The 14,267-nt window shown below is 34.3% G+C and overlaps 1 protein-coding gene across 1 annotated transcript; it reads right to left on the bottom strand.

The window, feature by feature from the left end:
• Window positions 1–2,463, bottom strand: LOC147298716 (putative cyclin-D6-1). The gene is made up of 6 exons (XM_086229171.1): window positions 2,133–2,463; window positions 1,951–2,037; window positions 1,746–1,841; window positions 1,434–1,638; window positions 1,181–1,311; window positions 1–1,076 (listed from the first exon to the last, which is right to left on the bottom strand). Exons 1-6 carry the CDS (start codon window positions 2,433–2,435, stop codon window positions 783–785), a joined length of 1,116 nt encoding a protein of 371 aa, XP_086085297.1. The 5' UTR covers window positions 2,436–2,463; the 3' UTR covers window positions 1–782.
• Window positions 2,464–14,267: the final 11,804 nt, after the last annotated feature.

Below are 14,267 nucleotides of genomic sequence, written 5' to 3' on the forward strand. Positions count from 1 at the left end.
GCAGAAGCTACTCTTGTGTGTGTTAAGTCAAGGCTCTTCAATTCCCAACCACATTCAAATGGGGAATTAATTAATATGGCCAATATTCAGTAGTACCACATTGCTAAGTGCTAGCTGTTATGATTGTGTGTGTTTTGTGCCATGTGAGAGAGCTTCACATGCAATGCATACTCTGTACCACATTTAAGCTTTATTGCTACTTCCCATGTCGCTTTTGAGCACATAAATGGCGTATTCCTTGGTCAAAGATACTACAATCTCAGTGAAAATTACGGTGTCTCCAATACCCTTTCCCTTCTATCCCACAATCAAATACCCTTTCCCGCCAACTTTAACTACTATCATGCTTTGGTTGACCAAAAAAATGCTTATGTTACAATAATAAATAACTCTTACAATTCCAAGCAAATCATATCAATCCGCAAATATGGGATTTCTTCTAACAAAGTAGAGAGAAAAATCCCTATGTTTACTTCTTCTTTACTTGCCACCGAGCAAGAGACACAACACATCCCAAGTCCCAACTTCTCCGAAAACAAGAACGCTAACAGCCCGTTTTGTCCCTAACTGCCCAAGTCCAACACCCCCTGGTCCGTAGCCCAAAACCCCATAAAACAAAACAGCTGTTTTTTTTTTTTCTCTCTATTTTCAATATTTAAATTTTTTGTGTTTTTTTCGGGGGGGGGGGGGGAGAAAAATGGGACAGTACTAATAATCTAGTGATTGTTTCTTTCTTCTGGGGACAGTTATTATATTATGAGGGCATGCCAATGACAAACAAATCAACAATTTTGAACATTGTGAGAAAGCTGAAACCTATTTTCACTGCACAAACCATTCAATCTACGCCGCTTGCTGTTGTCTCTCTTCTCTTCTATCATAGTACTTCTAGTATATGTGGTGGTGGTGGCCGCGGCGGAGGCGGTGCAAATGGTGTTCTCGCTTTCTGAGTTGTTGAAGTGACGGTCCAACACACTCATTGGGGTTCTTGTGCATGACAAAGTATCTAACACTGACTCGGACCCTTCATTCACCATCATTTCTTGCACTAAATTCAAGCATTTTAACAAACTCTCCTGCAACAGCAACATGCTTAAATTTGCTGGTCCAAATTAATTATATGGAAAGAGAAAATAGAATGACAGAGTGGACTCTGTTATCTTATGTGCTTAGTTCTTACTTTATTTACATATTTGCAAGATGACATTGAAGCTTTAAAGGAAGAGAACTGCAAAGGGAGCAGCTCATGACATGCAGATAGGACTGCTGATGCTGCGATTATCGATGGTTTAAACTCTACAAATTTGATTTCTGTAACCAAAAGAAAAGCAGAGTTATGAGTTTAATTAAGGTAAAGAAAAAAATACTTATAAAATTAATGAATGGGGAATTAATTTAGGAGGCTGAAGTACTTGAACAAGTACTAGTACTACCATTATGGGCATTGAAGATGACATCCGAAGCTCGACTTTTGAGAGCTTGAGTAAATTGTCGGCCATTTAATTCCAGCAATGAGAGAAAGAAATGCAGAAAAGAGAAGGGTGTGATTGATCTCATCCGCCAATTTAGTGTGTCAAGAATGAGAAGCTCCATTTTGTGAATAGTTTGCGCGTCAAAGATGAAACCTTCCTCTGATCTCTGTTTCCATATACATGCATTTTAACAGGATATATTATTTATAAGTTCCTCTGCATTTGTTCTCAGTTGATTTTACAGAACTGAAGGTTTTAAATTTAATTAATTACCTGAAAATCAGAGAGGGAGAAGGGTGTGTTCTTCATCTTTGCAGCAAGAGATAGGCAAGAGACTTCAACAAGTCTTGAGACCCAAGGCTTTCCTTCCTGCAATGAGAGTGATGAATAGCTAAGAAAGCGAAAGTGAAATGTAATGGTATTTTGTTGGCAACTAAACTTATATTAATTAAACAAAATCGAGTTCTTTATAATGTACCGGAATATCTTGCTTGGATATGAACCGATCCAGGTAGTTGATGGCAAGGTAGGGGATGAAAGGGTCAAGGTTGCAGGAGTACTGTGCCTGATAAATTAGAACAAGTTTTAGACCAATATGCAAGAAAATGGAAAGTGAAGTACTGAAAAAGCATAGTACTAGTAGTACTAGTAGTACTTTACCTGTAAAAAGAGAGAAATGGCTTCAAGACGAAATGTGTAGTAGAAACCTGTGTCTTCTGAGCTGCTTAACAAGTTGTGTGAGGGCATGTGATCAATTTCTGAGGCAAAGAGATCTGGGATGGCATCTGGGTTGTGTTCTTGGAAGCTTGTTAATGGGTCTTCTTCAAGAGCAAACTCCATTTTGGCTTGGTTTTCTACTTTTTCAAGGGAACTTGTTGTTGTGTGTGTTGAGGAGGTCAAGGAGAGGACCTTGGAGCAGAAGTTTGAAGAGAGTAGTAATGATGGAAAAGAGAAGCTTCGCATTCTGTGCTTTTAAAGAAACTGGGGTAAGTCTTCACCTTCACTTCTCAGTCTTCACTGCAGCTCCATTAACTTATATGCATGTTGGTCCCTTTGCCTCACTCTCATTGGAAAAGAAAACAGGATAACTTGGGTTAAATCTTTAATAAATTTTTTTAAACCCCCTAGTAGAGAATAGAGAAAAAAAAACATTTCTTTAATGATATTCCTATTTAAGAACATATAGTATATGTTCTTCAACTAAACAGTATGTTAGGACCATTAGTCTTGTGTGTAATCATAAAGTTTGACAACATAAAATTTAAGACAGTCGGAAGTAATGTTCTATAAAAGGAAAATGACCTATAAGAAGTCATAAGTCAATACGTGTCAAATTATATCCATTTTGTTAGTTAAGTGTATTAACACGTGTTAAATTGTAATTGGCTTGTAAAAATGAATGACTCCTTAAAGGTAAAGAGCTAAATATTGTTCTATGAACCAATCTAACAAGAAGTCAAGAATCCAAGTTAAAAACATGCATTCCAATTGTTAAAACTATTAGCATGAGTGAAAACTGCGGAAGTTTAAAGAAGTTATAGCCTTCCAAATGGGAACTTGCTATCAGAACATAGTTAAGACCAACCCAAGTTAAGAACATTAGTTGTCAAAGCAAAACAATAATCACACATTCAGACCCCTTAATTGTGGATCTAGTTAATGACCAGTACAAGTTTATTGATGCTTATGCAATGAAAATTTAAGAATACGAATGACTTGTCAGACCAAAACAAAAAAAGCAAAAAACAATGACCAAACAGCTGATGAGTCAAACCACTTTCTGAATCTAACATTCACCCTAAATTTCTTTATTCTGTTGCGAGCAATTCAAAGTGCCCCTGACTTTTTATTTATTCTGTAAGATGCGAATTAAGTATGGTAATTACTTCTTTGTTTTGGGCAATGGGAAACAATAAGTACAAAACTGTGTTAACTCTCACTTTTTCTGGGTATGTGTGTAGTTTACACTCACAGTGCGGATTCAGATTCTTCAGAAATCAGGATGAGGAAGGCCATCTCTCACTCTTTGTGGCATGACTGGATAACCACATTTTTGTAACTGGGTGATTGCTGTTTGATGTTACTACTGTGAGACAATCACCGGATTCTAAAAAGTTAAAATTGTCAACAAATAAGTCAACAATGTAAATAAATTAATAGATTCTCTCATGTGGAATCTCAACTTGCATACAAAGAATAGATATATATAAACATGACAGAATTGGGGATAGAGAATTTAAACCTAAAACCTCCTACAAATAAGATTCTGATACCATATTAAATAGTTACTGAACCCCAATAATATTTTAAGCAATTAAAAAATATGTTAACAATATAAATCAAACTAACAAGTATTTTATTCAAATCAATCGGTTTGAACTTTGGAATGAAATGAGTCCTAGTGGGAGTGAACAAGTTGTAAACTAAGGACCTGTTGGGGGGCGCGCTGAAGCTAATTGGATAGTATGTTCTAATGAGAACAAACAAATAATCGGAGTACTGAAACTAAATGATTTGGATCGAAGAGTGAATAATTATGATGAGCAGAAGAAGGACAAAGTGGTCCCTTCACACATCCCACGAAGACGTGTTTAGATAGAGACACAGACAGTTGTGGTTTATATCTTCCCATTGGTCCGGGATAAACGCCGGTAAGTTTAGAGCAAGCCTACTAAATCCATCGCTAAGTGCACACTGCATTCAGTAGTAGCAGCAGCAGCAGCTGGCATTCATCATTCTTTTGTTAGCTGAAAAGAACCATATACATCAAGTACTAATATGTAAGCATAATATATTGTTTGTCTCATTTTCGAACATGATCTTAAGCTTTTGAAACTTAGCAGTTGTACAGTCTAATAAGATATTAAAGTCTTGTTTGCATGAGGTACTAACATTTGACCATGAGCATCTCGGAAATATTTTGTCATAGTTAGAGCGGTTAAATCGACTCTCATACGAGTTTTCAGCAGTAATCATATATTTAGATTTTGCAATATTTTGTTCATTAATTGGTCAGATTCTTTTCATTTCCATGTAAAAATCATTTCCTTCACAAGTACATTCACCAACTCCGCCAAATACGGACATGCCCCCATGAGCTTTGACAATGTTGTTGATTAATTCCTTAACGAGTATTGTTTTGTACACTTCAGCTCCTTTGAATAATCCTAATTTTCTTCTACAACGATAAGGGGCTAAACCTTTAATCTACATTCTCTACTTCTTTGTTAGTTTGCAACGTACATGATAGGATTGCACCTATATGTTTAATTACCTCTCTTCTTTCATCTATCTACATTTTCACATGTAAGATGGAATTGCGCCGCTTAAACTTTTTGGGATATAGTGTAAGGTTACATTCACCATTAGGTCCACCACACAAGGAGATCGAGGTGCCTATGTACTTATCTTATAGTAAACCCCTAATTGTTTGAGAATAATTTCCTACAACGACATGACTTTTCCCTCCAACATCTCAGCTAACTGTAGGAGTTCATTAATCAGATATCACATATAGGCACTACAATATTTTCACATGTAAGAACAGTACGATGGGACTGGGCGGCTTAAACTTTTTGGAATATAGTGTATACTGTATAAGGTAACATTCACCATTAGGTCCACCACACAAGGAGAGGTGCCTATGTGCTTATCTTATAGTAATTAACCCCTAATGGTTTGAGAATAATGTCCTACAATAACATGACAGTATTTCTTCTCCTTTTCACTCCTCCAGTTAGCTGAGATGTTGGAGGGAAAAGGAGAAGAAGTACTGTCATGTCATTGTAGGAGTTCTTTAATCAGATATCACAGACTAAATCTTGTATTGGGGCATGCTCTATTGAAGACTCTCTTAATATCACATACAGGCGACTTAATTAAGTACTACATATTATTGATTATGTTTTCTTTATTTAAGAATATATAAACAACTTTAGTAGTCAATCAACGTGACTATTTTTTTATATTATTGGAGCAGCCTTTGCTGGTGCAGCACTATCACACTTACCTAGTTACCTGAGCAACTACTCTACTACGTGCCGAGCCATTTGTTTTCAAAGCCAGTTAATCAGAATTTAAGAAATTAATTAGAAATTTGCAATGGGAGCGTTTTTATCATCACCTGAAATTGATTGATTGAGATGGTTATTCATGTGTCAAATCACTCTATTTCACATTTGAAAAATCAGGAACCCCATCACATTGAATCTTTTCTGCGAGATTAGGCACTGGGGCCATTTGGGTTTCATACCAGTCCATTACCTCTACATGTGACTCACGAGTGTGCAATAAATGCCAATATCGTAATGCCATTAATTTAATGTTGAAGCTTTTGCACAGTGGTAATGTATATAGACAGGTGATGAGACCATGTTGATAAGAATTTTGCAATTGCCAACCCAGAAAAGATCGATGAGCACAACCCCACCAAAAGGGATCTCAGATTCATAGAAATTTCCCATGCCAATTGAACCCCACCACTAAAATATGTCTCAGATTCACAGAAATTTCCCAATGGAAATGCTTTCATTGATTCATTACCATTCAGAAGACCAATTGAAAAATTGGGCAATACTTGTGATAAACTTGCATGTTCTGAAGAGAAAAGTTTGAGAGAGAGAAATTGGTTTCTTCTCTCTTTTTTCTTTCATTTCCATAGATAACCAAATAATGAAAAGCAAAATTAATAAAGTAAAAATGAATTAAAAATGGGTGTTGGGCAGCAGAGGAACACATAAATAAAGGACTCATTAATGTCACCTACCAAGAATTACAAAATAGACAGCTAAAGTAGTAAGCCTTGAGCCCTTTTTATGCAAGGATAAAGACAAGTAGACTATCTGGATGTTGCACAACAAACCACACACAGCCATTCCAATTGAAAGCTTATTTTGTGATTTTTGATGAATCATTCTTGAATTTAAAGATCATAGAAACCGTGATACTGGTCTTTCCTTGTCATGGCAGGAGTGACAGCTTGGGTTCAAGTCCTTGTTTTTAATGTGAGGCCCTGTTAATTAATTACATATCTTAATTTCATGAATTTTCTAGGCCCCATACAGTGCCCAATATAAAAAACTAGTACTAATAGTTATATATGGTTTAATTAATTAGGCTTATTCACGTCAATACTCCTTGAAAGTAACTTCAATTTTCAATTTGTCCCATAAAATTTCATTCCTCCCACTTTGTCTCTCAAACTTTACAAAATATCATTATTCCATTAAGTCTATTTATGAATCCGTCAAAAAAGACTACATGACACTTATGTGGAAGGGGCAATAAACTGCCATGTCAGCTTATTTGACGGAGTTTGTAACGGACTTGACGAAATATGATATTTTGTAAAATTTGGGAGGTAAAGTGGGAGGATTAAAATTTCAAGGGGTAAATTGAAAATCGAAGTTAGTTTCAGGAGGCATTGGCGTGAATAAGCCAATTAATTAAGACTAAATCTTTTAAGGCTATTTGCAAGTCAAGAATCAATCATTTCTTCGGTATATTATCATGTGTGTCATCATTCAAGTTAAATATGTAAACAATTCACATTGAAGACGTGAAAGCTCATATGGTGGTTTGATGTAACACATGAATAGCGTGTGTTTAATTAATACTACGAAGAAATTTAAATATTCATCATAAAATCAATTAGTAATGGAAAGAGAAGTCTCATACCTTTATAATTAAACTACTATGCAAAGCCATACATTCTTTTTAGGAGACTTTCTCTCCACATCATATACTGGCTTAATATTTTTTTCACTAATTGATTATAATTATTTCAGGAAATTAAGGAGATCTGAGAGGTATTGCATGCATGTGCCTAATTAGAATTTGAAATTCATACAAAAGTTGGGAAGCTGTCCATACAAACTGAATTGAGCCCTCCCTAGCTCTTGTCCATTGAATAAGACATGCATTCATCAATGTGCAGAAGCAGAATTAGACCATGTCATGTGGTTGATGTCAGTGATCTTTATATCATATGAAAATAAGATCAAGCTGGATGTGAATACATGCACAAAATATGTGCCATCCATGAATGGTGAGATTAGTGAACTTGAGCCTCTCATTTACATTTTTACAGGATAACAGCAGCTCAGTTGCAGACTTGCAGACCCACATAACAAAGAAAAGGAGCTAGCTGTGGGAAACTTCCAAAGTGGAGCATTCGTGAATCGTGACTTTTTGCTTTGTCCCTTAATCAAAATTAATTAAAATCTTGTTTTCCTTTTGTGAGTTGTATGGTTTAACGTATTCGATCATAAATGTGAAACATGCTTTGCCAACTTAATGTATGTATATCATTCATGAAACAGAGTCCCTATAATTCTTACGGGCTAATATAGACACTTATATCTGTATTTTTAATGTAAAACTTTTGTGCAAAAGGTATATATACTCATTATTTCTATCTCTCTCATCACATAATCTAACACATGGCATAAAAAGAAAAATAAACACATAAGTGTATACATCGATGATAGGTGAATTTTTCTCTTGTCTTTTTATTTGCACATATATATGATCCTATACACAACACAAAAATTAGGTCTTGGGCCAAATTTTCAATTCTGTCAAATTATGACCATTCTTAGTTTCCAAATTATGGTATGTTTAGAGCCAATTTAATTCTCATGCTGATTAATTTTGTAAGAAGCATGTATATGTGTGTGTGTGTGTGTGTTCGTGTGTTTCATCACCTAAAGCTCATGTCATTCGGTAAATTTTTCCTTTTAATTATCTTGATCTAAAAACGCTCCTAATAAGAAGAAAAGACAGCGGATATTAAACTTCGATAGTAATATGATATATAAAATAAGATTTGATGAAATCTACATGAACGAATAGGAAGAGGGTGAAGAGGGAAGGAGCCAAATAGCTATTAATGCACGTACCTTTTGTAGCAACAGCTCTGGCCTTTATTTGTTGTTTCCTTGCTTTGCTAGTGAGTGTCTTCTTCTTTGGGGACGCATTTTGTGCTACTGTTTTGGCCATTGGCATCGGTACAAGAGAAAGCCTAATGCTTTTCGAATACAAATCCCACTTTAATAATTAATACGATGGAAGACTGATAAATTTACTTTTTCTTTTGCCCTTTTCTGATTTTCGATCCCTCTGCCTCCGTCTACTCTACCCTCTTCTATATATAACAAACTCATATTTTAAAATATGTATATACATTTATATAATCATGGAATAAAAGTACAAAACATAATGTATATCATTCTCAAAAAATTAACAAAATCAGAAATTGTTTAGTTAACTATTAGCAAGTTAATTGTGCTCATGTAAATGGACGAACACAAATTTTCAATAAAATATGAAATGATTGTAATGATAATCAAATGGCTAAATGATTTCTGATTTGGTTGATTTTTTGCAAGATTGATTTTTGAATAAAGACCTAAAATATGAACGGTTTCGATTATGAAATTACATTGTGTAGTTGGCTCAAAAAGGTAGATAGTACCGTATTATCTTACTAATCTGTTAGTTCTAGAGCATTTTTGTATATATATAAAGATAATAACATACATGTTGCCTAAATTTAAATTTGGACTATACTTTCAGGTGAAAGTTGACCTAATCATTAACTTATTGGACCCTTAACTGAAGAACATTTTCGAGACATATGATATGTATATAACATATACGAAGAAAGCAACAATGAGTGCGTGCTTATATATATATGGCATGTGATGTGAGGATGCATATCACGCTTTGCTCCCATGCAGATAGCAGCATCATATCGTTCGTGGGTAAGAGTGTAAGACAATCAAGTGGGCCTCCTCCATTTCGGACAAAATCATCTCACAATGAGAGAGAAATAGAGACAAAGACAGAGATTTGTCCCATTGAGACAACTCAAACAAAAAAATATGGCATGCAGATACTGAAACTTACCCCCTAATTATAAATAAATTGTTACGATCACAAGCTTTTGGGTTTGCTTTGGCTATCTGACTGTAATTTGGCCTGTAAGTTTTCTTAAGAGAATCTGAACGACTCTGCCAAATTGGTAGGGTCAGCACATAGAACCCCCACAATAAGAGAATTCTCTTAGCTTATTGATAATTGGTCACTCCAAGTACCACTGTACATGTGAATGAATTGAAATTGGAGACATGCATAGAAATGCCAGGCCTCTTCTTTTATTTGCTTCTTCTTGGGTCATGTTCATTGGGTCGAATCTTGAAATTTTTTTGGTGGACTCGGCCCAATATCTTAATCTTCCTCATTCCATATCACCAACCTATAAGTCCATTAATAGTGGAGCTTGTGAGTTTAGCTGCTATAGAATGAGTAGGTCAATGGCATGATTGAGCCCGTCTGCTGACGTTTCCGGCTTTTCTTATTTATTTATTTATTCAAATGGAGGAGGGATCAAATTTAGATGTAAGGGCAAATTTTACGGTTTTTTCAATTGGGCTACTTCAACAATTACGTTTTTTTTAATTGCTTGACCAAGTATAATATTTGTTAGATGGCGCAAATGTGTTATGGATTTTATATAATTGATAGTTGTGGGTGCATATATCAACTTTGTTTGAGTTATATTTTCACACGCAAAAAAAAAGTTTTGGGATTATTATTATTTTTTATTTTTTTTTTTTGGGTTTGAAGAAACTTCATGGAAAGAGCAACAGAAGGCCAAAGCCAAACAGTTACAAACACCAGTGGGAAATATTTGAGTGACAAAGTTGAAGTGCCCTCAAAGTTTGGTTACTAGCCAAAACATTTTGTGACCAACCAAGTGATTTTGCGACCAAATGACTCATTGGATGAGATCATAAGACTGTCTCTCTTATGGCCAAGGGCCCAAGGTCATTCTTGCCCAACATCACCCATTAGTCAATCATGGGAAGTGGGCGTAATGGATAATTTAAATAAAGGAGTTAAAAAATAGCCTTACTTTAATAACGCCAGCCTAGCCCATAACTATTCATAATCCATATCCATAGGACAAGCTGGGTAAAGAGGGTATTTACAACCTACTCGTTTCACTCTGATACTAATCATATTTACATAATATATTAATTTGATAGTTCGATTATAAATAGATTTAAATTTGTCAGCATATCTATACTTGTATTTAAAAGATAGATAATTCAAATTTTAGGACTTCTCAATATTGTGTTGTAGAGATATTACTTGACTAATGCCAAAGGGTAGTTGCATGCGAAGGCATACAGTGGATGCTATGCTAATAGTGAAAATTTAGTGGTTTACCATCAAACACGTTTGGTCCACTAATTTTAATGGCATATCTTAACATACATAACTAGAGATAAGGAAAATATAAGAAAGCCCTTATTTTTGGTTTTAGCTACATTTTCCTTTCTAGTGTCTTTTTGATATTATTTCTTATTATTTTCATCTTACAGTATAATTTCATAATCAAAATTATTTATATTTAATATTACCCTTTAAAGATAATATTTATAAAACATAAACCAAATTGAAAATCGTTTAGTGACATTTAACTGTTATCAAATAACCAGACGATAAATTTAACTATTGTCAAAATTATCTGTTTATTTGATAACAGTTACATGATCAACCAAATTATTTTAAATTTGACTATTGTTTACTGTGATGATCTTTAAATATGGTATTCAAGAAATAAACGGTTTTGATCATTAAATTATATTGTAAAATAATAATAATAAAACAAAAAATGGAATGAGAAAATAAAAAAGAGAAAGTAACTAGCATTGCTTTCTTTAAGAAGTATATACAAAAAAAAAAAAAAACCTTTTTTATGCACAAAAGATAAAAATATTTCAAATAAAGTTTTCAATCTTGTTACTTGTATACCATTTTTCACCTTAAAAAAAGCCATTCACAATTTCAACAAAATACCAAATTCTATATATACTAAACGCGCAGATGAGGCTTACTGTAGCTAGACTGTAGCTGGAAAATTCATTTTGGCCCTTGGGTTTTTTTTGCTGTGTTGGTGGGGGTTGTAATTTTCGGGGTAAGTTTGGCCTTTTTTCGTTTTTTCGCGGTTTTGTAGTTTCTGCCCTTCGACTTTCCGTTTTTTTACCCATGCTGCCATTTGTTCATGGTTCTCTCACATCTTTTTTTTTTTTTTTGATCTAATTGCCACTGTGCAATTATCGAATTGGGCCTGCCCCTTTTAGTAATTCTGCCCCGTTTGCCTTTTCGTTTCTGGGTCTGAGGGAAAATTCTATTTGGCCCTTGGGTTTTTGTTGGTGTGTTGGTGGGGGTTGTAATTTTCGGGGTGAGTTTGGCCTATTTTCGTCTTTGCAATTTTTTGTTATTTCTGGCCTTCGGTTTTCCCTTTTTTTACGATTGCTGCCATTTGTTCATGGTTGTCTCACATTTGTTATCTTTTTTTATCTGATTGCCCCTGTGCAATTGTCGAATTGGGCCTGCCCCTTTTGGTAATTCCGCTCGATTTGCCTTTTAGTTTCTGGGTTTGGTCGGTTTCTAACTGTGCAATTCTTTTGTGAGTGGATGAACGATGCATTTGAGAGAGGCGTTTGCTAACGAGATTTGCATTTCGTCGTCGCGCGACTGGGGTGGGTGAGGAGTTCAGACTATCATGTCGTTGATTGACGTTGGAGGTAAGGTCTGCCACAAGTTTTTAAAAGAAATTTCCCTCTTTTTAAAAAAATTAATAATCAGTGATTGATGATAAGAAATATTGCAGGCTCTGCATCCGAGGAGATAATCACTGTTTCATCCTGATCTGGCGTTGCGATCGTCGTTGATTTGTGTTTGTCATTGCGATGAGTCAATCTGTCCGTTCGCTGGTTCTTCAAGAGATAAGTCTAATTTGCATTACAGTAGCTCTGTTTTATTTGTGTGCTTATGTTTCCTTGCTTTCTGTATTTGTTCTGGGTTCATGTGATTGCCTCTCAAGGGTTTGTGAGTTTTCGATTGTCTTGGGTAATTCTCTTTTTAACTTATTTTGTTTCTGTTGCATGATTGTTTGTTATCAGTTTTTGTTTATCTTGCTGACTGATGTTGTTGCTATGCAGTTATATCGGTGGAGTTGAGTGCTATTGTGTGATTTATTTTGGTTTAGTTTTTCTGTCGCTTTATTTTTATCTAAACCTGCACATACATGGCTTTTGTTCATATGGGAATTTAATGGTTCATATAATACGCTATCATCTTATTTATGTTTTATGAATATATACTAAGTGTATACGGGCTAAGAGGTTGAAGAGATGGAGTAAAGTAAATGCATATACTTCATTTCATCCACATCGTGAGCGGTTCTCTTCATGTATGCATTTAGTCTATTTGATTTCCTTGATTATCTTTTACTATTTTTTGAAATTTACAATTATTTGTTTTCTTTTATCTTCATTATTTATCATTTGTTTTCTTTTATCTTGGTTATTTATCATTTATAATTATCATTTCTTTTGTCAAATATCATTGTTCATTGTTCATGATTTTCTTTGTTTCAAAGGTTTTTTTTTTCTGTCTATTCCCTCTGTGGTTCATTCATTTTAATTTGTTGTTATTGTTTGGTCCATTTCTATCAGAGTCATTTAATGTGTTTCGGCTTCTATCATAAGTGTATTATTTTTTTTTCTTTTCGCTGGAACTTATTGACAAACCTTTAGATGAAAAACTGTTACTCTGGAGGTTGTGTCTCTTTTGGTTCATCAGTACACTAAATGTTTTCACAAACAACATATGGCGCCCAGGCAATATCTTCGCTATCAAATTCACTTTCTCACTTTTGTGCTGCTTTACATATCCAATCATAATTTACGACTGCCTTTTGGATCATGCTACTGACGTCTGTATGTATTTTATTATCTTTATACTTCTGCTAATATATCTTCTACTTTTTTCTAGGGACATGATATACCAATTGTTCATACGGTAATTAAGGTAAGAATGAATGAGTTACTTTTTTCTTTTCTTTTTCCAGTATCATTATTAGAGACAACCAATGGTTTATCTATTTTTCAAACCATTCCCATTTATGAGTCTATTTTCATTCTTATATCTGCGCACAACTGACCATTTGGCCAAAAGCGTGTCCCCTGTATGACATTATATCACCTCCCCACAGCTTAGTTTATATTGTATTTAATGTTCATGGTCATTTTGTGGTAGGTTCATCAGTGAAAAGATATTGGAGACGTTTATATCGTCACAAAAGGTACTTTCTTTTTATCTACATAAATAGATTAAACCATTTTAATTGGTCTGTTCCTATCAATTGTTCCCAACAAATTCTTTGCACTTCAATCATTCTTATATATAAAAAAAAAAACAAGGTCAAACAAAACAAAAGTCTTCAAGTCATTGCATGATTGCATAGTGATACCTGATTAAGTTATATTCATATGTTTCAATAATTTTGGTTTCTTTGATCTTTTAATGATGTGTATTTATGGTGACATAACTTCAGCTAAACCTCAACGTTCATAAAAGCTAGCAATTAATTTTAACAGTCATGAACCAATTTGACTAGATATTTTCAATGTTATGAAATGCATGTGCAATCAATTATTGTAAACCAGCCGTACATTAGTTTGTATGTATGTTAAGTGCATCAACTACTTAAAACATACATAACCAATTTTGATGGTTTAACAAGATCAATCATATCTCCATAGTATTATTATTTCACGCTTAACATACTTGAACAGTTCCATGGATACCTGTTTCTTAAAATAAAGACAATGCTGTGGAAGCTAACAATAACATTCTATGCTTAAATATGAAATCCTTAAATACAAACAAATGCTTATTAAGCAATTTGAATCAACCAAAACAAATTAGTTTGGAGTT

Source organism: Dryas octopetala, chromosome 1 (genome assembly GCF_963921425.1).
Source record: "Dryas octopetala chromosome 1, drDryOcto1.1, whole genome shotgun sequence".
Classification (NCBI taxonomy): domain Eukaryota; kingdom Viridiplantae; phylum Streptophyta; class Magnoliopsida; order Rosales; family Rosaceae; genus Dryas; species Dryas octopetala.

Bases quoted from the DNA above. Each gene is read 5' to 3' on its own strand.
- LOC147298716 (XM_086229171.1), bottom strand. From the start codon at position 2,435: ATGCGAAGCTTCTCTTTTCCATCATTACTACTCTCTTCAAACTTCTGC. The intron at 1,842-1,950 runs GTACATTATAAA...CTCTCATTGCAG, and splicing joins TATCCAAGCAAGATATTCCG to GAAGGAAAGCCTTGGGTCTC. The intron at 1,639-1,745 runs GTAATTAATTAA...ATATGGAAACAG, and splicing joins TCTCCCTCTCTGATTTTCAG to AGATCAGAGGAAGGTTTCAT.